The sequence below is a fragment of the Physeter macrocephalus genome, chromosome 19 (assembly GCF_002837175.3).
Source record: "Physeter macrocephalus isolate SW-GA chromosome 19, ASM283717v5, whole genome shotgun sequence".
NCBI lineage: Eukaryota > Metazoa > Chordata > Mammalia > Artiodactyla > Physeteridae > Physeter > Physeter macrocephalus.
The window spans coordinates 61,393,945-61,418,928 of record NC_041232.1 but is presented as its reverse complement, the minus strand read 5'-3'; the positions used below and the strand labels follow the sequence as shown (position 1 = coordinate 61,418,928).

Below are 24,984 nucleotides of genomic sequence, written 5' to 3'. Positions count from 1 at the left end.
GCCGCTCCGCGGCATGTGGGATCCTCCCAGACCGGGGCGCGAACCCGGTTCCCCTGCATCGGCAGGCGGACGCGCAACCGCTGCGCCACCAGGGAAGCCCTATTTTTTTCTTTTTTATGGCTAATATTCCATTGTATATATGTGCCACATCTTTATCCATTCCTCTGTTGATGGACATTTAGGTTGATTCCATGAACTGGCTATTGTAAATACTGCTGTAGTGAACATTGGGGAGTATGTATCTTTTTGAATTATGGTTTTCTCTTGGTATATGCCTAGGAGTGGGAGTGCTGGGTCATAGGGTAGTTCTATTTTTAGTTTTTTAAGGAACCTCCATAATGTTCTCCATAGCGGCTGCACCACTTTACATTCCTACCAATGGTGTAAGAGGGTTCCCTTTTCTCCACACCCTCTCCAGCATTTATTGTTTGTAGATGTTTTGATGATGGCCATTCTGACTGGTGTGAGGTGATACCTCACTGTAGTTTTGATTTGCATTTCTCTAATAATTAGTGATGGTGAACATCTTTTCATGTGTTTTTGACCATCTTGTTTGATAATTTTTTCCTACTTTTTTTTCTCTCTTTCTAGAACTCCTGTTATTTTGACATATTGATACTTTATTTTTTTCTTTAATTTTGCCTTGTCTGGTAGGTGTCTTCAACCTAGTGTGTCGGTCTCTTCTTTTGAACTTTTTATGCTAATATAGCAAGAACAAGCACTCCTTTTTTAAAAAAAAATAAATTTATTTATTCATTTTTGGCTGTGTTGGGTCTTCGTTGCTGCACACAGGCTTTCTTTAGTTGTGGCAAGCAGGGGCTACTCTTCATTGCGGTGTGCTGGCTTCTCTTGTTGTGGAGCATGGGCTCTAGGTGGGTGGGCTTCAGTAGTTGTGGCATGCGGGCTCAGGACTTATGGCTCGCAGGCTCAGTAGCTGTGGCTCACGGGCTCTAGAGTGCAGGCTAAGTAGTTGTGGCGCACGGGCTTAGTTGCTTCGCGGCATGTGGGATCTTCCCGGACCAGGGCTCAAACCCGTGTCCCCTGCATTGGCAGGCAGATTCTTAACCACTGCGCCACCAGGGAAGTCCCACTCCTTCTTTTTTATGTCCCCTTTTTTTATGGCATCTTGTTCTCTGGGGTTTATAGCTACAGTAGTTGTTCTCTCTCTAAGGATGTTTGATTTTTTTAAAAATGAACTTCTACTTCTTGCATTGTCTCTTCCTCAAAGTCTTCTTTTCTGGTTTTGTTCTGTCTTTCCACGTTAAGAATTGTTCCTGGGCTTCCCTGGTGGCGCAGTGGTTGAGAGTCCGCCTGCCGATGCAGGGGACACGGGTTCGTGCCCCGGTCCGGGAAGATCCCACATGCCGCGGAGCGGCTGGGCCCGTGAGCCATGGCTGATGAGCCTGCGCGTCCGGAGCCTGTGCTCCGCAACGGGAGAGGCCACAACAGTGAGAGGCCCGCGTACCGCAAAAAAAAAAAAAGAATTGTTCCCTCTTGACTGTCAGTTCATTCTGAAGAGTAAAGCACTGAGAGGCTCTTAGGAAGCTCTGTTATGTGGGTGGGATTTGCTCACCAGTGGGCCTCTCTGTAAGTTCACTGTTTCATTAAAGCCCCCGGTATGTCGGTATCTGAAGTCTTCTTGGGCAGCTGGTCAATTTCCAGAGTAATTTTACAACTTCCTATCTGCAGAATATAAGTGTTCTTATTTCCAGGCTTATGTGAGACACAAGCAAGGAAAGTGGGCAGGAGTCTGACACTTAAGGTTTGCAGTCTTTAATTCAATCCACCCTCCCTAGATGTCCCAGGTCCAGAGCTTCCATGCTTCAGTCTCTGCTGAGAGTAAACCTCCTGTCTTCTGAGGGTGTAAGAGAGGGACATTCTTCCTATCAGTTCAGTTTAGGGAAGGGGATGGGATGGGAGGAGAAGGAGGAACGGTGCTAACTGCTCTTGTGAAGACTTTTCAATTAGTCCTCCTGTGTTTCAGCTTTGTTGCCCTCACTGGCATTTTGAAGTTTCTTTCAAGTTTCCAAGGTTCTCAGCACTATTCACCTCAGTTTTTTTTTTTGTTTGTTTGTTTTCGTGGTACGCGGGCCTCCCTCTGCCGTGGCCTCTCCCGTTGCGGAGCACAGGCTCCGGACGCGCAGGCTCAGCGGCCATGGCTCACGGGCCCAGCCGCTCCGCGGCACGTGGGATCCTCCCAGACCGGGGCGCGAACCCGGTTCCCCTGCATCGGCAGGCGGACGCTCAACCACTGCGCCACCAGGGAAGCCCCCACCTCAGTTTTTTATTGTGTGCTCCCTGGATGTTTAGGTTTCAGCCTTCTCTGCTAAGTCAGTTATTCTTCCCTTTATTTTTCATTGTCCAGATTGACTTCTCTTGCCTGCAGACTTCTCTTTTGTTACTCTTTTAATGTCATTTTTAGTAAGGTTTCAGGAGAAAGCTAAGATAAAAGTATGTATCCATTGATGGGTTCCAGGATGTGCTACCCCCAAATAAGGCACCGTGGCATGTTGAATATCTTAAGCTGAAGGAATTAGAGAAAACACCAGAATCAGAGAGGTCACTCCGCCCTCCTCCCTCCCTGGCCCTTCTTTCTTGAAAGCAGGAGATAAATCTCCCGTGTGAAAGGTATCCTTCCTGTACCAGGAGGAAAGGAGACATTCTTATCACCAGAGACAGGGAATTTAGGGCCAGGAAGACTGTATAAGCAGACATTATTGCATTTCCTACCCATAGCCCAAACCCCTTTGTTTTGTTAATTCTTCACAAATTTGTTCTTTTGTCTAAAAGATAGAAAAACTTCCTGCTTTGGTCAGTTTTTCAGATCTTCATTTTCTTGTGAAGACTCCCAGGTACATGTAAAAACTTAATAAAATCTGTGTGCTTTTCTCCTGTTAATCTATCTTTGTCAGTTTCATTTTCAGACATAGCCAAGGACCCTAAGAGGGTCAAGGAAAACTTTCTCCTTTGTTACAGTAACCATTATGTTTAACCAAAACCAGGCTGCTTTCTTATTGTGCAGAGTTGTTAAGTAGGTTTATATGGGTAAGACTAAACTGGTTTGGAAAATGATACAACTGGTGGTGGTGGTCATTTTGTATTTTATGTCTTTCTAGAGACACTATTATGAAATAGTTTTTACCACATTATAAGTAGTTAAAGGCTGGTACTACACCTTTGAACTTAGATTACAAAAAGAGGACTGCCATGTAGTGGAGAATGCTGATTGAGCTCCCTGGAAGAGTGACACCGGTATGTGGGAGAAAGAACTTAGAGTAGAACTTGTTATATGGTAAAAGTCAGCATTGGAGAAATAGTGTAAGTCTATTTGCTTGTCGGAGACAGAAGTAGACCAGAAGTCGGAAGCAAGATGCAGGTGTATCTTCTGAGATTGTTTTTATCTTGGAGAGATGTGTACATTTAGTATTGGAGGATTTCTTCCTCCCTCCAGCAAAGCTACAATTGAATGATTGGTTACACTTCGTGTGTCTTAAAAATAAAGAAACATGTTTCTTTGGAAGTTTTATCCACAATTCTAGGATTTACCTTATCCTTCTTTATCCAAAATTATCTTGGTCTGCTATAAATTCAGTTTAATTCCACAAACATTTACTAAGTACTTGCTCTGGGTGGGGGAGAGGGGAAAGGTAAAAACAGACTAAATTCAGTTCCTGTCTTCCAGGAATTTATAATGTAACTTACAATCAGTAGTTACTATTTGGGGAGCAAAGAGAAAGGTTTATTATGACATGGGAGGGAATTAGGAAAGGCCCTGACATTGAAGTCAGACAAACCTAGATTCAGAAGCTGCCTTTAACATGTATAGCAATTGCTATACATGGCTAACTGAGTAATTGAGTAACCACTAGTTACTTGGAGGGTTGTAGTATGATACAAGGCTAGCATGTCAATTTAAGGAGTTTCTAACTTCACTCAGTAGGCAATGGGAATCATCACACATTGTAAGCTAGAAAGATCTGACACTTTAAGGGAGAAAGAAGTCAAGAGGAAACTGCAGAGGCATCTGTTGAGTCTGGCAAGAGATAGTAGAGGCTGTGATATTAACCACTGTGATAGAAGTTGTGCTGTGGGAGCTCAAAAAAGAGTGACAGCCCTGTGGATGGGGAAGGCTGTAAGCACAAGTGAGCTAGGCCTTGAAGGGTGAGTGGGAGTGAAAACACATCAGCTCTGCTGTGAACTTGAATTTTACATTAGTTTTATACCACGACATATCTCAGTGTTGATGTGACCAAAAAATTAAAAAAAAACAAAACAAGCAACCATTATTTAACCTTTATTTCAACCAAGGAAAAGTTGATTAAATAAAGTGAAATCTTGTTACCTGATACATGGTTCTTTCACGTATAAAATAAAAACTTGTTCTCTGTCTTCAAGTTTAAGGGTTAACATGTCAGGAATTAATTAAGCCCTGTAGTTATATGAGAGTAAAAAAATACATAGTCATGTGAGATATGAAAAGTGGACCTGAAATGAGGACAAGAGAAGGACGTTGCAGAAATGAGGACATGTAGGCCTCCAGAAGAATGCGTAAGGCAATAAAAAAAGAATTAGCAGATAAAGGTAAAGAAATAATGATTTATATTATCAGGAAAATGAAAGAAGAAGGTAAAAGACTCATTTACTGAAAATAAGTGGGGTTAGGGTTAGATAATAGGCTAAATTCCTTACTTCAAAATTGAGAAATGAAGAGGAATGATCAAGTTAAAAAGATGTGCCTCTGTTGTCAGGTTAGAGCATGCTATGAAGGGCTAACCAAGCTGCGACCAGGTTTACATTAACATTTCCCCAGGTGAACAGATAGTGAAGCTCAGCTGCAACACTTTTATACTGATAATTACTTTGGGTTTTATGAATTCTGAATTGAGCTAATTATTCAACTTGACAATATGCTTCGGTTTTCAGTTCTGACCTGAAAAATATTTTGTTTAGAAAAAGAGAAAGAAAACTATCAGGGTGTCACAACAGTCATCTTTACTGAATACAGTGCCATGGAAGAATTTATTAGACTGTAGTTTATTTTATAAAATCAAAATTGAAATTAAATGAGTTTGTGCTGCTTATCAAAAGTAAAAAATACACTCAAGTTTTTAAGTCATATAATTTATGTCTAACAAAGGCTCAAAATCATCTTTAGATGGTGACTAATGAGGAAGCAAGGTGAGTGCGTAATAAATTTTATCACAGCTAATCATCTTTATATTATGCAGTTGGCTGGGGAACAGACCAGGGAATTGGTGGATTTGGAGAAGAGCCAGGAATTAAATCTCAGCTAATGAACCTTATTCGATCTGTGAGAACTGTGATGAGAGGTAAGAAGAAAAACTAGTGGAACGCTCTTAATTTTGTGGTTTGATTTAAGTAGCAAAACTTCCAAGTGTGAATGCCATTTTTGTAGTGGGAACTTTTTTCTATAATATTTAACTTGGCTTTACTGCTTAAAAGTTACTAGTTTCTTTCCTAGCTTGCCTCTTATTTCTATCTAAGCTACTTGATGCAGATGGAATGCTCAGTGATGTAATATTTATATGCTACCTGTATGTCACCTCTCAGAGTTGAAAGACAATGGTGTTCTTACCTTTTAGAAATTCTTTTGCTTCTAAGTAGAAAAGTCATCTAGAGTCCTATAAGACTTTCAAGAGAAAAATACAGGTCCCACATCTGCTATTTTTATTAGAAAATATTTTAGAGCAACTCAAGAATTCAAAACCTTTTATTTAAAACCATTAAAATTAGGGTCTCTTCCTCTCTCTGTCTCTGTCTCTCTGTTAGCTGATTTCATCACAGCTTTGGGTAGAATGATAAGTTTCATTCTTAATTTAGTGATGAAGCAACAGAATCTTCTTTGCACTGTATTTCTAATGTCAGTTGTCACTGGCAGCCATGTGGGTCCACTTCTGCCTGGGTCCACTATGCTTCTGTGTTCCCAGAGGTGCACCAGCACTATCCACAGATGACGTTGTACTGATCTTGTTACCATTGTGACCCTTATCCCCAGTCACACAAGCCCACTTTACAATAAGTTTTGGATTTTATGATCCAATGCATGTTTGAATGTTACTTTGTTATAAGGATTTGCAATGTGATTCTGATGACATACTGTATTTCCATCCTTCCTGGATGCTAGTAACCATGTCTTCATTTTTTTCTGATTTTTTAAATAATAAAAAACTTTTGTTTTTTTTTCTTTGCAGTGCCATTGATAATAGTAAACTCAATTGCAATTGTATTACTTTTACTATTTGGGTGAAGATCAATGGGGGAAATGGAGACTCAGGAGAAGAGCTGCCAGCAGAAGTCATTACTTCAGTCTTTATTGGAACATATGTATCTTAGCTGGCTGACCTTGGACTTGACAAAAATGTAAACCTGACAATAAAACCAGAGTCACTATTTATCTGATTTTTTTAAATGTTGCACTTATAGTTTTATTGCAAAAAGATCAGATCATCAGAGGCCAGATTGGAATACATTTGATTGCTGACTGCTGATAAAAGTTCATGCTATGGTAAAGATTGTTAAAAGGGTGCAGGACTGTCACTTCTGTGTTTTTAGAGGTTTCTTTCTTTGACTTCTCAGGGATGAATTTTTTTTTCAGAGTTCCTTGTGACTTAGCTATGATGTGAGAATGATTATCCTCCTACATACAATTTACAGGATTTTTAAAATATAAAATGTTAGATAGGAAATTTGGATTATTTTATTTTGAACTCTTTGGTTAAATATTTTGTCTGTATACTGTCCCAGCTATGAAAAATTCAAATTCATAGTAACTATTAAAGAGCAATACTCTGATTTCTGGGAGAATTCTAATTTTGTAAGTCGGTTAGTCACATGATGATTGTGTTTTTAAGTTTTAAGTTCTTTTCATGCATTTGTTATTTTATTAATTGGCCTGAATGATGAGACCAGGTCAGTATCTACATATTTCCATAAGTAAAAAAAATCTGTATAGAAAAGTCTATGCCCTTTTTAACAATGATGACTTATTTTTTAAAATCAGCATAAATAGCAGCCTGCAGGAGCAATCCTAAACAATCACCATTAAACCATACTATGTAAGAAGACTTTATTGTGAAGCATTTACCTCCCCAAGTTATCATGTTTCCGTTTCTTGGAGTAGCACATTAAGGGGTGTGATTTGTAATTCTTCATTCTGTCAGTCAGTAGAGCATTCATGGTGGATAAATTGTCTTTTGTTTTTTTATGTCTTAGACCATCCCATATTTGCTTATCCCATAATACTGTTTTATGCAGAAAGATTAAAACAATGTAAATGGTTTTTCTGGGAAGTATTAGTTATAATATTTTAAAGGGGGTGGAATAGAATCTTTGTCTATAGGAGAACATCTGTAAATAAAGTTCAGTTTCCAAGTCAAACACTTGTTTTTGTACTTCAGTATATAACCTGTCTGTTAATTAATCTCATTTTGTGTGCAACACTTATATATGTTCTTTGCTGTAAAATCACTGAGCACAGATTTAATGAAAGTAAACATTCACATTCCTTTTTTTTTTTTCTTCAATGAATTAACAGAATTGCTGACATACATCAGGAAGACTCATGAGCAATTTTGATTCTATGACTTAACTTACTTCTAAAACTTCGGAGCAGGTATTGGCTGCCTATTGGCCATGCCTGAGCTGGAGATGGAAGAGCGGAAGATCTCTGAGCAGGGGACCCTTGTAGCTGAACCAAAGAATGTACCAGGGATCCTAAGTTGATTACTTGGCTCATGGGAGTAACTAACGTATTTGGCACTTAAAGGCGATATTCTTTTGGCCTTAGAAGGATCTGATGCACAAGTTCAAGTTTAAGCTGCTGAACAGATTCAAAAGTAGCAGTTAATTGAGGGCACTCCTGTTTCTCCACAGGCAGTGAGCCATATAGAATTTTAAAAAGAAAGAAAAGAGAGACCTTGGCCTGATACCATTTTCATTAAGACATTACAACACACCTTTATATTCATTCTTGGAATACTGTCCAAGTTCACACTCCAATGGAGAGCAGTCATAGCAGGGCAGGATCAGAGTTTTCTGTAGCAAAGTGGTTCTGAGGAAAGTGCAGCATGGACATCAAAATATTTCATCTCTAAAGGATTCTTACACAGTTCTAGCTTTACTGTGCCTGAAGACAGGTCTGTAAGCTTTCACAGGTTAACCCTGGTTTATCCAGAGAAGTTGCAATTCAGTAACGATAGCATCTTGTTTTAGTAGACAGTAACTTAAGTGCCTGCCTGCCTGCCAACACCTTCCCCCTTAGCCATTATCAGGATTAACAATTTGTGATTATTCTGGACTCCAAATATCTGCGGGGTTAATGGTCCTGTGTATTCTGACCCTGTGTCTATATGCCTATGACCTGTGGTGAAGGCTCTTGGCTGTAGTGTGTACATACTCAAATTCATACCCTAGTCCTTAATCAAGTACAGTGGTTTTCAAACTTTGATTGTTAACAGCAGAACTGGATTTTCAAAAGAATAATAACATAGAAGTGTAATCATCTGATATCTAAAACAGATGGGAGCAGGTCCATATATCAGTTGAAGTGGGAACCCATAGGCCCATTGTTCAGCCTCCATCTCACTCTTAACAAGCTTCCTAAGGCACTTCCACGAAACCCTAAGCTTTCAAAAACATGGTTCTGAAGTATCTTTTTTAAAAAAATCCTTGCTTTAGGTAGAGTAGGCACGGTGATCTGTGCTCTATAGATATTTGCAGTCACTTGTGTGTATATGTGTGTGTACTCATGAAATGACCTGAGACAAAGCAATACATCTGAGTAAAATAGGAGGCAGGATGTTGCTAGTATGCTAGCCAGAACCTTTTATCATATGACTTAAATAAACTTCTTAAGACCTCAGTTGTTTTTGGTTCCTTCCTCTGTAAAATTGGTCAATAACTGTTTTAGAACAGAAGTCTGCTCCAGATTTTATATATATATATATATATATATATATATATATATATATAATTTCCAGTTCACTGACCTTTGATCCTAGATCAAAGAGATGTTCTTCTGGAGTAAAATGTTTTTGGTGAAATAAATTACTTTCTTACTGACTTACAGCTTCAAAGTTATTACCAATAATAAAATTTTGATACCAACCAAAATGGAAATCTTTTTTGCTGAAATTTTCCTTGGCCCCTGATTGGTCATTAGATGTCAGATATAGTGAAAACATCTGTGCAAGGACCTGGGACACATAGTTGGCAGTGTCCACCGATACTAATGATCAAGGTAAGTTATGGAATTCTACTCTTTTTGTTTTAGTTCTGATACTGTTTACTTTATACCTCTGCTCCTCCTCTGGGTTCTTTATCCCATCTTTTTATTTCTCAAGTTCTCCTTCTGAGGTCCCATCCATCTTTACTCATCTTGCTCTTTGGCAGGTAAAGCCATTGGAGTCTTTTGGTAAGGAGGAAGCCATTAGTCATGTTCCATTATTCCACATCACAGTGAATGACACCATACTACCCAACTGCCCAAACCTGGAACCTAATAATTATCCTGATGCCTTCCTCTCCCTTACCCTTAATCTAATTTACCACCAATTTCTCTTACCTAAAGATTTCTTAAATTTGTTGTTTGCTTTGTTTCCACACTTTTTAGTTTAAGCATCTCTCTGTGGCCCTGCAATAGATTCTTATCTGGTCTCACACACATTTTGGCACCTCTCCCATCTGTTCTCCATATTGCAGCCAGAGTAAGCATTTAGAAAAATGCATGTCTTAATATTACGCACCTTCGGTGGTGTTTTAATCTGGTCAAAGACAGCTCCTAATTCTGAAGGGGAAACTAGGATCAGTTTCCGTTTCCTTCAACCAAATAGGCCCTCAAACAAAAAACTTAGACTTAGTAAATATGAGATGAAAACAACCTCCAGACCCAGTGAGAAGGAAAAGCAAAGGGTCCCTAGTCCAGGGAACAGAAAGTGTTATAGCTTACAACATGGCTGACTGCAGCAGTGGGCAGAGGGGATGTTGGTGTTCTAGCAGTAAATGAGTCCCCGGTCAAGGGCAGATCAGCAGTTTTGTCAAAGGGTTCCATAGGTGTAAACTAGAGCCTGTATTCTGTCAGACTGCTCCTGAAAGCTTTTCATTTAGTCATTTTCATATAGAGTGCATAGGATGACTGTCTCTGCATTCAAGGGGTTTAATTTTTTTGGATCAAAGGGAGACAAGGGGAGACTCCCAACATGTGTGTGGGAAGGGAGCAGTGAGGGAGGTGGTTATATGTATCCCAAGATATTGCTCCCCTAGGGATAACAGGCAAGACCTGTGGTAGCTGTCCCTCAGAGAGGCAGAGTAGGAAACTTGACAGTGTAAAGTTTTGGAATAGCTGATGCAAGAAAAGAGGGACACTGCTGCCAGTAGTAGTGGTTAATAAAAGACAGCAATAAGTGCCAGATGCTATTCAAGTAGGAAAGCAGGAAATGACTTCAGAGACTGGGTGTTTCAAGGGAAGTATCAAGGAGATGACTTCTGAGATAGCCCTTGAGAATGGGTGAGAAGTGTAAGGGAGAACAAACTTGACTCCATATTGGATCTGTTCCTTTAATCTTTAATCTGTGTGCTTTGTTTTCTGTTCTTAGTTATGGTGACTCTGCACCTTTGTAAGGGAATGTTGCCCACAGCCTGAAATACCGCCCATTCTCAAGGCTCTGCCCCCCAGGCTTGCCCTTTAAAGCAGGGGTCCTGGTCCTCTGTCTGTCAGGGAGTGGGCTGCACAGCAGGAGGTGAGCGGCGGGCGAGCGAGCGAAGCTTCATGTGCCTCTCCCCATCGCCCGCACTACCGCCTGAACCAGTCCCGCACCACCCTGTCGGTGGAAACACTGTCTTCCACGAAACAGGGTCCCTGGTGCCAAAAAGGTTGGGGACCGCTGCTTTAAAGGTGTCATACTTTTCATTCCTGTAGAGATAAAGAGTTGCAGAAAAGAGGATAACATCTGTCTTCTTGGAAGTTGACAGGAACATGGTGACCTGACTTAAATGGACAGCTAAAAGAACAAAGGATTATCACATCCCCTCTGGGGTCTGGCTGGCACCAAGAAGTCTGCAACAACCAGCCACACCCCTCTCCCTTCAGTGTAAAATAAGCCTTGAATTCCAACTCAGACGGATCTTCGGGACACCAGTCCGCCACCTTCTCAGTCTGCTGGCTTTCTAAATAAAGTCACCGTTCCTTGCCCCAACACCTCTTTTTGCCCTGTTGTGAGGACTGGAAAACAGAAGTGGTGGAGTGAGCAAGGGTGGCGGCAAAAAAAAGGTAATAATACTTGGTCTGACAACACTGCAGTGGAATGAGAAACTGCTACTGAGCAAAGGCAGAAGTTTTTGTTTTTCCTGCTGCATCCAGGCCCAGTAGGCCCCGCCCTTGAGGGAACAGGTCTCGATAATAACTTACCGTTCTGTTACACGGTGAGGAAGGAGCAGTACTAGACCCCGTAGCTGGTCTCGAATCCGGAAAGTAGCCCTGGGCGGATAGGGCGGAGACATGCGCGGAGAGGCGGGACTTCCGGCACGGCCTTTGGCCCAGTTTCCGGCGTCTTCAAGCAGCCGCTCCGGCTCCTTTTTCCCCCCGGCAAGGACACTGCGGAGCGGAGCTTCTGTGCTGACTTCTCTGCTAGCGGGGCGTTTGCCTTTGCCGAGGACGGCGTGCGGAACCCGGTGAGGAGCCGCACTGGGACAGGCGAGCGCCCGCCTGTCTGGAGGCTGCATTTCTTTGTGAGCTGGCTGGGGACATACCGGTTGGGTTTCTAGGCCACCACCCTCCTGGGGCCCGGACCAACCGGGCGCTCGCTCTGTGAGGATTGCCCATCCCTCGCGACCCTCGGCGCGGCGCCACCACGCGTGCGCGGCGCGGGGCGAGCCGCACTTGCGCCAGGTCTCGCGTGCGCGGGGCGGATGGTGACTCTGGGGTGTGAGTGCTTCCTCCGAACGTGCCCCTGAACTGTATTTCGAAGCCGGCGTCCCTTCGGGTCAGTCTGGCGTTTGCCAGGTGCTGGAACTTGCGATGGGGGAGGGTGCGTGACCAGTCTTGAGGCCCCTTCCCACCCGGGAGAAGGAGGGGATTGCAGTTGAGTTAGTGCTGAAAGAGCCTTGTTCGTGGAATCCTTCCAGTTATGGAGGCCGGGCTTCATGAGTTTAGCTAATTAAAAACTCTACTGAACGATCAGTAGTACAGGGGGAAAGGCAACAGCCCTTTGACTCACAGGGCTCCAAGGATGGAAGAGTGAGGAGTGTACTAATGGAGCACGCTGGGGAGTCCTGGCCCAGCCTTGGGAGAAAAGGAGTTGGACTCAGGAAAGACAGGAAGTGATGTTTGTCTGAGACCCAGGGACTGAAGGAATTGGTCAGGGAAAGGGAGGATGTAGGCGACGGGGGTGGTAGAATTCAGGGAGCAAAAATGGTTTCAGACAAAAGTCCAGCGATGAGGGAGGTGACGTATAGGACTGGTGGGCGACTGCAGTGCCGTTGAACTTTGGTGCAGGAGTAGACACAAACGAGTTGGAGAGGTAAACCAGGGCTCTGGACACCAGTGTACATTGTTCATATTTTATCCTGTGCGCAGTGGGGAGTGACTGCATAATAACATTTGTTGAGTGCATGCAGTGTGGTTCCAGACTTTTTCACTGGAAGCATATGGGGAAGAAAAGAGAATTTGTACTCTGCAGGGGGTGAGTATAAATATGTCCAGAGACATATTCAGAAGAGCCCCAGCCTCCCAGGAGAAAATTTATATTGAAATCTGTTTTAAATATTTATACACGTTCTTAATGATAGGCCACAGCATATCCTTATTTTGGTATAAAATGTTTTTTCATATCCTCAAATTATACTAATGCTTTAGGACTGTATCATACTTATCCTGTGATTTTTGTAGCCCTTGACACATCCATCATGTGTCCCCCGCCAGCACACACACACCCCCAATACGCATATATGATCTATAACCCAGCCTTTCTATGTGTGGAACACTGTTCACAATATATGTATTACTTCCTTTAATCTTCCAATCAACCATTAGAGGTTATTCTTTCTACTTTAGAAATGAAGAAACTCAGGCTGAGAGGTTAAGAAAATTGCCCACGTGCACACAGCTAGTGAGTACAAATCCAGGCATGTACAACTCCTTAGTTCTTGTACTTAACCACTGCACTGTTACATTTCAAAAAATGGATTTGGAGCTAGAAATAGAAGAGTCGAAGCAGAGAGGACATTTAGGAAGTTGTTGAAATAGGCTAGATGAGAGATGATGATTTCAAAACTAAGATAGTTTTAGTAACAGTGAAGAGAAGTGAGTGGATTCAGGACTGTACAGGAGGTAGCACTGACATGATTTGATTTGGCCCTTGACTGGTTGGGAAGAAGGCTTGGGAGAGTGGTGGGTACATCTACATTGATGGTGCTGCCATTCGCTTATAAGGATTGCAGGATGAAGAGCAGCTTAGAGGGTAACAAGGACTTGGATTGAGATGCCCCTGGAATATTGAAGGGGAGATGTCCTCTGAAGTATCTTGAAGAGTTCCTTTTGGAATGAGAGAGGATTTACTTTTCTTCTTTGCATTGAATATGTACCAATATCGATTGTTTATGACTTTCTAAAGTATATCCCACATAACTTGTTCAAGCCATGCGAGATGGTGGGACGTGGACTCAATATAAACAAACATGGACCAGCTTTGAAGCCTTTTCAGTTTTCTGGGGTGATACTAATAGTTTACAATTACTGTTTATCAAGTACTAACTTGTAGTTCCGGTAACAAGTATTATAAAGATTTAGACAAGAAAAGAGATTATGGCAGAAGTGGTAAAGGCCTGTAGTGGGGCTAACTGAAGAAGTATATTTTGAGGTTTGAGTGGTACACCTCAGTTATGTTCTTACAGGCCTCAATCACTCTCAGATAAGCTCTATAAAAACATTTTAGAGTTTAAAAGGTATGTTCTATGGAACTGATGAAAGCGCTTTGGTAACATTAAGTCTATGTGGACCCTTCAATAAAGATTAGAATTATCAATATTTTTATGACCGTTTAGTGGTTCTAGTTGGACAGTTTTTTTCTTTTTTTGAACAGTACAATTCTTTTGTTGTTTTTCTAGTCTTGTTTATATTTTATTCTTTAATCACCTTTGGAGTTAAATTTTTTTTTTCTGGCCAGGCCGCACGGCTTTTGGGATCTTAGTTCCCGGACCAGGGATCGAACCCAGGCCCCAGCAGTGAAAGCACCGAGTCCCAACAACTGGACCGCTAGGGAATTCTGAACGGAGTTAACATTTTTTTATTGAATATTAGGTGCCTCTCATAAAAGTTGGGTTTTGAGAAAAGAGATTTTAGGTTCTTCTGTATGTAAAAAGAGAATGCTTTGTCTACATTTTGTATAGCCTTACCTTTTGTGGAGCAATGTATTTTAAATTAAAGAATCCTTTGTCACACATCCAAATAGAGTCACTAGCAGCAGTCTAGTCTTTTGAGTAACAAACTGTTTCCCCTCTCAGGCAGGTAATAGTTGATGCTATTGTTGATGTACTCCTCCATTTCAAGGTCATAGTAAAGATCAGAAATCGAATAACATATGAGGACTGTTATAAAAGAAAGGATTTTGCAGTGGAATCTTGATTAACCAGAGCTCTTAATATCCATTTTTTTTTTTTTTTTTTTTTTTGCCTCTGCACTCTCCCCCCATCCCCCGGCAGATTCATTATAAAAGGCAAACAGAACCAGGGATTTATTTTAAAATCAAAATACTTGATGAGGGTTATACTGATGTATAATGATTGGACTAATTTAGTTTTTTATAAAATTAAATATATGAGAAATGACTGACTAAAACATAACAAGACTAATTTTTATTGTGAAATATGTCATCTACACAAGAGTATGCAAAACATATGTTAGTTTTAAATAATTATAATAAAAAACACCTGTGCACTCACTGTCTAGGTCAAGAAGACCTTAGAGGCATCCTTGTGCTGGTTTGTATCATCCTCCTGGTTTGTATCTCCTCCCCATCGCCTGGAGGAATCACTATCCTCACTCTTGTGTTAATCATTCCCTTCTCTTTTATCAGTTTTATCACCTATGTGTGCTATAATATGGAACCATATGGTATGTAGTCTTTTGTGACTTGATTCTTTCACTCTGTAGAAGATTTTGGAGGGTTACCTAGGATGATGTAACTGTAGTTCATTCATTTCCACTGCCTTTCGCATTCTGTGTATGAATATACCACAGTTTATTTGTCCATTTTTCTGTTGATAGACATTTGTATTGTTTCCACTTCTGGCTTTTACAAACAGTGCTGCTTTGGACATTTTTGTTTGTATTTAATGGTAGAGTATGAAAGACTCTCTCAAGAATATAATACCTGGGAGTGGAACTGCTGGGTTATAGAGCATAGTGATTCCAAACCAGTTTCCAAAATGATTGTACTGTTTTATTGTCTCACTAGCAGTGTAAGGGAGTTGCCTTTTTTTTTTTTAACATCTTTATTGGGGTATAATTGCTTTACAATGTTGTATTAGTTTCTGCTGTATAACAAAGTGAATCAGCTATACGTATATATATATATATATCCCCATATCCCCTCCCTCTTGCATCTCCTTCCCACCCTCTCTATCGCACCACTCTAGGTGGTCACAAAGCAGAGAGCTGATCTCCCTGTGCTATGTGGCTGCTTCTCACTAGCTATGTTTTACATTTGGTAGTGTATATATGTCCATGCCACTCTTTCACTTCGTCCCAGCTTCCCCCTCCTCTTCCCCGTATCCTCAAGTCCATTCTCTACGTCTGTGTCTTTATTCCTGTCCTGCCCCTAGGTTCTTCAGAACCTTTTTTTTTTAATTTTTATTTGTTTATTTTTGGCTGCATTGGGTCTTCGTTGCTGCATGGGGGCTTTCTCTACTTGTGGCGAGCGGAGGCTACTCTTCATTGCGGTGCTCGGGCTTCTTATTGCGGTGCTCTCGTTGTAGAGCACAGGCTCTAGGTGCGCGGGCTCAGTAGGTGGCTTGCGGGCTCCAAAGCGCTGGCTCAGTAGTTGTGGCGCACGGGCTTAGTTGCTCCGCGGCATGTGGGATCTTCCCGGACCAGGGCTTGAACCCATGTACCCTGCATTGGCAGGTGGATTCTTAACCACTGCGCCACCAGGAAAGCCCCAGAACCATTTTTATTTTTTTAGATTCCATATATATGTGTTAGCATACAGTATTTGTTTTTCTCTTTCTGACTTACTTCACTATCTTCTTTATCCGTTCATCTGTCGATGGACACTTAGGCTGCTTCCTGGCTATTGTAAATAGAGCTGCAATGAATATTGTGGCACATGACTCTTTTTGAATTATGGTTTTCTCAGGGTATATGCCCAGTAGTGGGATTGCTGGGTCATATGGTAGTTCTATTTGTAGTTTTTTAAGGAAACCTCCATACTGTTCTCCATAGTGGCTATATCAATTTACATTCCCACCAGCAATGCAAGAGGATTCCCTTTTCTCCACACCCTCTCCAGCATTTATTGTTTGTAGATGTTTTTTTGATGGCCATTCTGCCTGGTGTGAGGTGATACCTCATTGTAGTTTTGATTTGCATTTCTCTAATGATTAGTGATGCTGAGCATCCTTTTCTGTGTTTGTTCGCAATCTGCATATCTTCTTTGGAGAAATGTCTATTTAGGTCTTCTTCCCATTTTTGGATTGAGTTGTTTGTTTTTTTGATATTGAGCTGCAGGAGCTGCTTATATATTTTGGAGATTAAACCTTTGTCAGTTGCTTCATTTGCAAAAATATTCTCCCATTCTGAGGGTTGTCTTTTCGTCTTGTTTATGGTTTCCTTTGCTGTGCAAAAGCTTTTAAGTTTCATTAGGTCCCCTTTATTTTTGTTTTTATTTCCATTTCTCTAGGAGGTGGGTCAAAAAGGATCTTGCTGTGATTTATGTCATGGAGTGTTCTGCCTATGTTTTCCTCTAAGAGATTATAGTGTCTGGGCCTTACATTTAGGTCTTTAATCCATTTTGAGTTTATTTTTGTGTATGGTGTTAGGCAGTGTTCTAATTTCATTCTTTTACATGTAGCTGTCCGGTTTTCCCAGCACCACTTATTCAAGAGGCTAGGGAGTTGCTTTTGAAAACCTTTGATATTTTCTGACTTTTAAATTTTGCCAGTCTTTTTTGTTGTAGTGATCTCATTCTGCTTTAAATTTGCATATCCTTGATTACCAGTGAGTTTTGAACATCTTCATTTGTTTATGTGCTCTTTTGTAAAGGATATGTTGATGGTTATTCATTTGTTCCAGATTTGTTCCTTTTTAAAGGATATATTGAGATCCTGTGCCATTCCTGCATCGGCAGGCGGACGCGCAACCACTGCGCCGCCAGGGAAGCCCCAGATTTGTTCCTTTTTAAAGGATATATTGAGATCCTGTGCCAGTTTTCTATTGGGTTGTTTGTCTTTTTCTTAATATTTACAGTTTATATTTCCTGGATTCTGATCCTTTCTCACATGTGTTGCAAATTTGTTTTTCACTCTGTGTATTTCTACTCTTTCTCTCTTTACAGTACTTTTGAAATATCTGTCTTTTCCTTTGTTCCTTTATGCTTTTTATATCATAAGAAAGCCATTCCTACCCTCAAATCATGAAGATACTCTCCTATCTAAAAGTTTTACAGTTTTGCCTTAAACATATGGTTGTTTAATCTTCCTGGGGAAAAAATGTGTATGAGGTATGATATGGGAGTCCAATTCCATTTTTTTCTTCCATGATAGTCAATTGTTCTAACACCATTTTTCTTTCTTCACTGATCTCAAACACTATCTCTGTCATATATCAAGTTTCAACACACTGGTTGGGGTAGGGGGTGGGGGGCTCCTTTTTTGGGTTCCCTATTCTGTTCCATTGACTTTGTATCTTTATGTGCTAATACCATAACATCTTAGTTAATTACAAGACCTGATTAATTGTTTGGATATTAGGGAAAGCAAGGCTCCCATTTTCTTTCTCTTCAATCTTGGCTGAAGTGTCTTGGCTATTTGCACTGGTGTGTAAGTTTTAGAATCAGCTTATCAAGTTCCACAAAACCCTTTTTGGGATATTGATTGGAATTGCTTTGAATCTGTTGATCATTAAAAGGGAAAACTGATATCTTTGTAGTATTGGGTCCTTTAATAGATCTATCTATATATTTGTCTTCTGTGTGTCTTTCATTATAGTTTTATAATTTTGCCATAGAACTGTTGACTTCTTTTGTTAGACTTTCCTGGTAACTGTATACTGTAAGTGGTATCTTTTTTTAAATTAGTTTTCTAATTATTTGTTTGTGACATAGTGATTTTTTTATATTAATTGCTATACTTTTTTACTTTGTAAATCTGTTTTAGGTTCTTGAATTTTTTGTGTATACAGTCAAATCATCTATGAATAACGATAGTTTTGTGTCTTCTTTCCAATCCTTATACCTTCTTTTTCTTGCGTTACTGCACTAGCTAAGGTATCATTTGCAGTGTTAAATAGAAGTGGTGAAAGTAACATCCTTGTGTTATTCCCTATCTCAGTGCTTTCAGTATATTACTGAAAAGTGATATCATAGTATAAAGTATAAGTTACACACTGATAAATATCAGTATATTACTGATAAATCTAATGTTGGCTATATATAGGCTTTTTGTAGATACTCTTTTATCAACTTAAAGAAGTTCCATGGCTCAATATAGTAATGATCTCAGTCTCCCAATATTGCTCTATAGATTCAGTGCAATTCTAGTCAGAATCCCAAAAGGGGGGTTTTGGTGTTTGTTTTGATGGGAAATAACAGGCATCAGCATGGATGAATCTCAGAAGTATAAATGTTGAGCAGAACATGAAAGTTGCAGGATTATAACTTCATTTTTATAAAGTTAAAAGACATTAAAGCTGTGTGACTGGTAAAAATATAAAGAAAAGCAAGAAAATGATTATCACAGAGTTCATTATGTTAATTACTTCTGGGAGGTAGGACAGGAATGTAATTGAAGGGGCTCATATAGGACCCTCAGCAGTATTGGCAGTGTTCTAATCTTAAACTAGGGACTGGCTAAACACACAAGTTTCATTTTTTATATTACTATTGTTATTAGGTATGAAAACATCTTTCTTTTGCCTTCAGCCCATTTTTAAGAGAGATCGTTAGAAAATTTGTTTTCCTCCAAAGGTTGAAAATTTGTAAAAATATTGCAATGAAAACCATATACCTTTCACCAAAATTCACTAATTGTTAATTTTTGGCTATATTTGTTTTATGTTTCTCTCATGCATTGCACTTATTTGTCATGTTTTTTTCACATTCCTTTAATTTCAAACAGTTCCCCAGCCCCTTCTTTGTCTTTTATGACATTGATATTTTTGAAAAGTTCAAGCTAGTTGTTTTATACAATTTGGAATTGTCTCATGTTTCCCTCATAATTGGTGTTAAACATTTTTGGCAGAAATTCTGCAAAGGCAGGACGACTACAATTGTCTTCTCAGGAAGCACATAATGTCAGTTTCTCACATTATTAATGGTGTTACTTTGATCATTTGGTTAAGGGGGTATCTGGCTGTTTTCTCCACTGTAAAAGTATCTTTTCTCCTTTGTAGTTAGTGGAGAGTCTTAATTTGTGGATGATTGTTTGAGCCTGAGTGATTAAACAGTTGACCCTTGAATAGTGTGGGTTTGAACTGCATGGGTCCACTTATACTTGGATATTTTTCAGTAGTAGATACTATGGTGCTACACAGTCACCTGTTGGTTGAATCCAAGGGTGCAGATGAACCCTGGATGTGGAGGGTGGATTCCTAGTTATGCATGAATTAACCCCTGCATTGTTCAAGGGTCAACTGTACTATTCCCCAACAATTTTTCATCCAGTGGTTTTATCATGTGTTATTCATTTGTTATTTTTTCTTTTTGGTGCCCCAGATTTGGCTAGTTGGAACCCCTGGTTCATGTGTCCTTTTGTCCACCTGTGATCTGGTAAAACAATATGTTGGCTCACCTTGTATTTTGGCTGACCCAGTCCAGGTTTTGTTTAGTACACTTTAGCTGCCCTCATAGCTATTGGAGTCTTGTTGCTTCTTGTTCCTTTTAGTGGGCGGTGCTAAGAAATATATATGTATTTAAATTGCAAATTCATAATGACACCTCTGATTCCAAACCAACACAGGGTTCTTCCTGTCCTCCCATTCCATGTTTATAGTTCTTTTCTTCCATTTAAGAACCCTAATTTTTTTAAACATCAAGAGTATATTTATACTGATTTTCTCAGTCCTATAACATGCACAGAATTATTTTGGAACTCATACCATTACCAACAACAAACCTACTAAGTAAAGTTCAAGATTTCCTTGCAGTTCTTTTGTCCTTTGCATATATCCTATGGCAGGGCTAGAGTCAGCACTCTGCAGGAGTTGTCTTAGATTAGTTTGTGTTTGTATTCCATTTTAGGGCTGGTTTTGTTAAAGTTGAATATATAAACCATTAACATGGTTCAAAGTCAAAACTAAGCTCGGGCAAGTTAGTAACTTCTCAGTGTCTCAGTTTCCTCCTCTGTAGGATTGCTGAGAAGTTTCAATGAGGTAGTAAAGACTACAGAGTGTTTAGCACAGTGCAGAACACCTACAGCATCCAATAAATATGAGCTGTTCTTATTTCCCTTCTTTCTTTATGAATTCCTCCCAGTCGCTTCTCTTGCTTTTTCCTTTTCCTGGTCTGTGACCCCAGGCTGTGCATGGGGTGGGGTAGGTGGGCAGGTGGAGGGAGGTACCTGTTACACAGTGATGAGTGGGAAGGAAGAGGGCACATCGTTTATGTTCCTACTATGTGCTTATCACTGCCAGGCATTCTCCTTAACTCAGCGAACCCTCACATCCCTGCAGGGTCTTTACAAGTATTCTTCCTCTTATACAGATGAAGAAATGGAGGCTTAGGATGATTAATGCTCTTTCCCAAGGTTACTCAGCTAATCCTGGACCCTGGACCTACCTCACCCTCACCACCTGGCTCTGCTTCCCCCACCTTCTGCATCTCCCTCACTTAGGACCCAAGTTCTAGCTCACTGAAGGGAAACCCCACTCAGATTTGGGGAGCACATATAAGGAACAGAGCAGGCCTGGATCCAGCCGGAGCACCGTCTCTATGCCTTCCTCCCTCTGTATCCGTCCCCAGTCTGGACCATGCTGACAGCTGACCCTGTGGGAAAATGCAGTTCTCTCCAGTATGCCCAGTGGCAAGTCCTCTATGCATGCTAGTCAGCAGCTAGCACTTGCCAGCAATTGGCTACGGTTCTGGGTTTAGTCTGGGTTTATTTTTTGTATTTATACCTTGTGTGCAGAGATAGCTGACTTGGAGTAGGAGCGGGGTCTGGAAAATGAGAGGAGCAAAGGAGCTAAAAGCTAGAAGCTGGGAGGGAATTCAGGGGTCATCTTTGCTACCCCTCTGCCTCCTGACAGGACTACACCTAGGGGAGAGCAACATTTAAAAGGGTAACACTGGGCAATCTGGAGTACTACTGGCAGCTTTGGGAGATGGACCCAGCAGGGACTAGCAGGCCGATGTTGAAGAAGAGAAAATCGGCGGGGGGGTAGTGGTATGTGATACACTGATTCTTTCATCCCAGATTGCCCAACTGTAGGCAGTAAAGTTTGAGGATTCGGGACTTCCCTGGTGGTCCAGTGGTTAAGACTTCGCCTTCTAATGCAGGGATGCAGGTTCAATCCCTGGTTGGGAAGCTAAGATGCCTCGTGGCCAAAAAACCAAAAAAAAAGATTGAGGCCTCATCTTGCCTCCCTGCCCCACATATTGAAGAGAAACTTAAAACCAGAGAAGGCACTAGACCAAGGTCACACAGTGAATTTGAGGCAGAACCAGGACCAACACCTGGGCCTGGTGACTGCCAGTCCTGAGCTCTCACAATGACGTCTCAGAGGGAGCTAGCTAGGAGAGAGAGGTCTTCCCCTCCATCCACCATGTGTCCCATGGATGTCATAAACCACCTGAGAACTCTTCTGGTAGAATTCTCTACAAATTCTTGTTCACTGACTACTTATATCTCCCCTGGTTCTTTCCCCCTTTTCTCTCTGCTTCTCACTTTAAAGAAGATGGCTCTTCCAGCTCTGCTGTCACATCAGGGCTTGACATAGTAAGTGCTCAGAACACATTTGCCCTAAGAAGATACAATGAATGGGGCAACTCGGCAACATCCTGTAAGGGTGAAGATTAGCACATGCCCTCAGACTAAGGAAGACCCCAGAGAAACGTTCACACACACGGCCGCCAGGAGACATGCAGAAGGATGTTCATAGAGGCGCTCTTCACTATAATAAAATGTGCAAAACTACCTAAGTCTTCATGATCAGGAGAACAGAAAAGATAAATTGTGTTTTCATACAATGGAATACCACATAGCAGTGAAAAATGAATGACCTATATCTGCATGTGTTAACATGGCTACATCTCACAAACAGTGTGGAGTGGTAAAGCAAGTCATGAAGTCTCTGTAGAAGAACAGTAATACAAAGCTTTCAGCACATCAAAATCAGGAAAGTAGTAACCTTGGGGAGGGGGAGAAGTGGAATCAGATCAGAGAGGGTACACAGAGGACTCCAACTCCTTCAGTGATGTTTTATTTTTGAAGCCGAATGATGGGTAAAGGGGGTTGTATTATCCTTGATACCTTTTGTATGTCTGAAATATTTTTTTTAAATGGAAAAAAGAATAAGTTTAAAAAAAACTAAAAATGAAGTCCCATCCTATTCTCTTTAGCTTCCACACTATTCTTACCCACTCCCTTATTATCTTTAAACCACAGATATACCTTGTACTCCACTGTATATATGATATAGCTCATAATAAACATATTTTAAAGGGAAAATATGCAAAAGGAAAGTCAGACATTGTAAGGTAAGGAAAACATCTTCTGACTAAAGTTGCTGTGTAACTTGAAATTTCCTCCTCACTGACCAGTGTAAATACTGGTAGCTCTTTGGCCATATATGCTGCTTCAGGATATAACAATGGAGATGGGCGATTAGAACATTTCATTGTATATAACCAAAGAGGAAAAAGATTTTGCCAGTGATTTAGGGCTTCCTTCCATCCACCCATTCTTCAGAGTACATTTTCTCATATTTAAAAATAAATGCATGAATTGTTCCACGAAGAGTTATTTTAAGAAACCTGAAGTAAGTAGTAATCTCCTTTTTTTAACATTTTCCTTCCTATGGTTTTAATTTAAGACTGAAAAAAAAAAAAACCCTAACCATTATAAAAGTATTATGGATCAAATTTGGATTTTTGATTTTTAAAAAACTTTTTTTCTAAAAGGGAGGCAGCTTAACACTAAGTATCTTTCTAGATATGTATGATATTTTGAAGACTTACCAGTTTTTAATTGTCCATTGTTTCCTAAACTGTATTTTTAATTTCATTTGCTCTCTCTTAGGGAATGAAGGATGGCAGCACGCCGTGCATTAAAAGCTGTTTTGGTGGATCTCAGTGGCACACTTCACATTGAAGATACAGCTGTGCCAGGCGCACAGGAAGCTCTTCAAAGGCAAGCTATCCTCCACGTTCAGCTGACAAATATGTTTGTAGGTGCTGTTTTACCAAGGCAGATCATTAGCTGAATGGATGGCCTTAAGGTGGCATTTCACCAGTTTACCATGTATACAGGAACTGCCTTGGGCTTAGCTAGAAGATGTATGCATTGTAATATCTTCCAAACATTGTTCTCTAAGCCTTTTGTTAGGTTTGGCCTTTTGATTTAGTCTTTTTGTTCTTTATGTGTATCTTTTTCTAAGTCAGTAGTGTAAATTTGGGAATGAAAACTTGAGACTCTGAAATGTGGAATAAGTAGCATTGGAAAAGTCACAAATGAATCCTGGAATCACAAAACGAAACACGCACGTATACAAAGCCATAGTTCCACACACTCTTCTTCAGCTAAGATCGAACACTGAGTGTGCAGCTGCTCAAATAAAATTTAATTAAGGAACTTGAAATTTTAAAATTATTTCCATTAACTAAACTTAATGCTTTTGAAGGTTAGAGATTGTCTTACATTTCTGATGCGTCACCACAAGTCTAGATACAAAATACATAATGAAAGCTTGGTAAAGTGAACTGAATGTGAATGTTTGTTCCTCAAAAAAGTACTCCTTAGTACAACAGAACTAGTAATGTTATTAAGCATCTCATCTTCAAATAATTTAGAGGAGTTTTCAAAATCAACAGTACTTAGCATGTGGTGCTTTATCATTTTCAAACCTTACAATATTCACATTGTATGCTGTTGTTCAGGAAATCTAGTGACTAGTATCACAGTGCCAGGTATTACGGCAAGAGATCAACACTGACTTGGCACTCTCAAGGAGCTTACTCTCCATTTGGGGCTTCAATAGGTGTGAAGAGATTTTAGATCTGTAGGTGTCATTTGGAAGCTGTTGACTTAGCCAGCAGTCATGACATTAATTTTACAGGTGGACAACAACATGTTTAAAGCCTGAAGTAAATCAGTTGGAGACGGGGACTTTCTCTTGACTCCTTGCCATGGTCTCTCTCAGACTTTCTAGGGAAAAGGATGTCTGTCGATCAGTCTCCTCTCCTGTTGGACAAGAGCTTTTACTGCTTCAAAGATGAGCTTTCTTCTCTGGATGGAAAGAAAAATCTTATTTCTGGTGAACAATGAATGACATCTCTAAGTACCTCTGTAAACTATGAGCCTGCCATTCTGGAGGGGCAGGAGCCTACAGATTGTTCACTCACTGACACTGGCGGGTTTCCATCCCAGAGAGATTGCTATACTGTCACTGCCAGTTTTGGTTTCTATAGAAACAAACAGACTAAGGGAGGTTGAGGGACTAGCAAAAAGAAAAGGTTTTTAAAATGCTCGTTAAAGATGATATGATCGGGGGCTTCCCTGGTGGCACAGTGGTTGAGAGTCCGCCTGCCGATGCAGGGGACA

At 40.5% G+C, this 24,984-nt stretch overlaps 3 protein-coding genes across 6 annotated transcripts in view; 2 read left to right on the top strand and 1 right to left on the bottom strand.

Moving 5' to 3' along the window:
• Nucleotides 1-7,398, top strand: part of IER3IP1 (immediate early response 3 interacting protein 1) — a 30,532-nt gene extending 23,134 nt beyond the window's left edge. Inside the window, exons 2-3 of the mRNA XM_024132260.2 lie at nt 5,229-5,330; nt 6,213-7,398. Of these exons, the coding sequence (XP_023988028.1) occupies nt 5,229-5,330; nt 6,213-6,268 (158 nt within the window). The 3' untranslated portion in view covers nt 6,269-7,398. The remainder of the gene's footprint in view (nt 1-5,228; nt 5,331-6,212) is intronic.
• Nucleotides 7,399-11,561: 4,163 nt separating this feature from the next.
• Nucleotides 11,562-24,984, top strand: part of HDHD2 (haloacid dehalogenase like hydrolase domain containing 2) — a 37,855-nt gene continuing 24,432 nt past the window's right edge. The window contains exons 1-2 of one of the 3 annotated variants that reach the window (XM_007122698.4): nt 11,562-11,688; nt 23,464-23,574. In XM_007122698.4, the coding sequence (XP_007122760.1) occupies nt 23,474-23,574 (101 nt within the window). In that variant the 5' untranslated portion in view covers nt 11,562-11,688; nt 23,464-23,473. Of the gene's footprint in view, nt 11,746-11,915; nt 12,000-23,463; nt 23,575-24,984 lie in introns of those variants that run through there. The other 2 variants (XM_028480068.2, XM_007122700.4) reach the window with 2 other exon arrangements.
• KATNAL2 (katanin catalytic subunit A1 like 2) overlaps nt 14,158-24,984 on the bottom strand; it is a 152,879-nt gene continuing 142,052 nt past the window's right edge. Inside the window, exons 17-18 of one of the 2 annotated variants that reach the window (XR_003677144.2) lie at nt 20,020-20,121; nt 14,158-14,601 (exon numbers count right to left, since the gene is read on the bottom strand). The gene's annotated coding sequence lies outside the window, so the exon portion shown is untranslated. Of the gene's footprint in view, nt 14,602-19,386; nt 20,122-24,984 lie in introns of those variants that run through there. The other variant, XR_003677143.2, reaches the window with a different exon arrangement.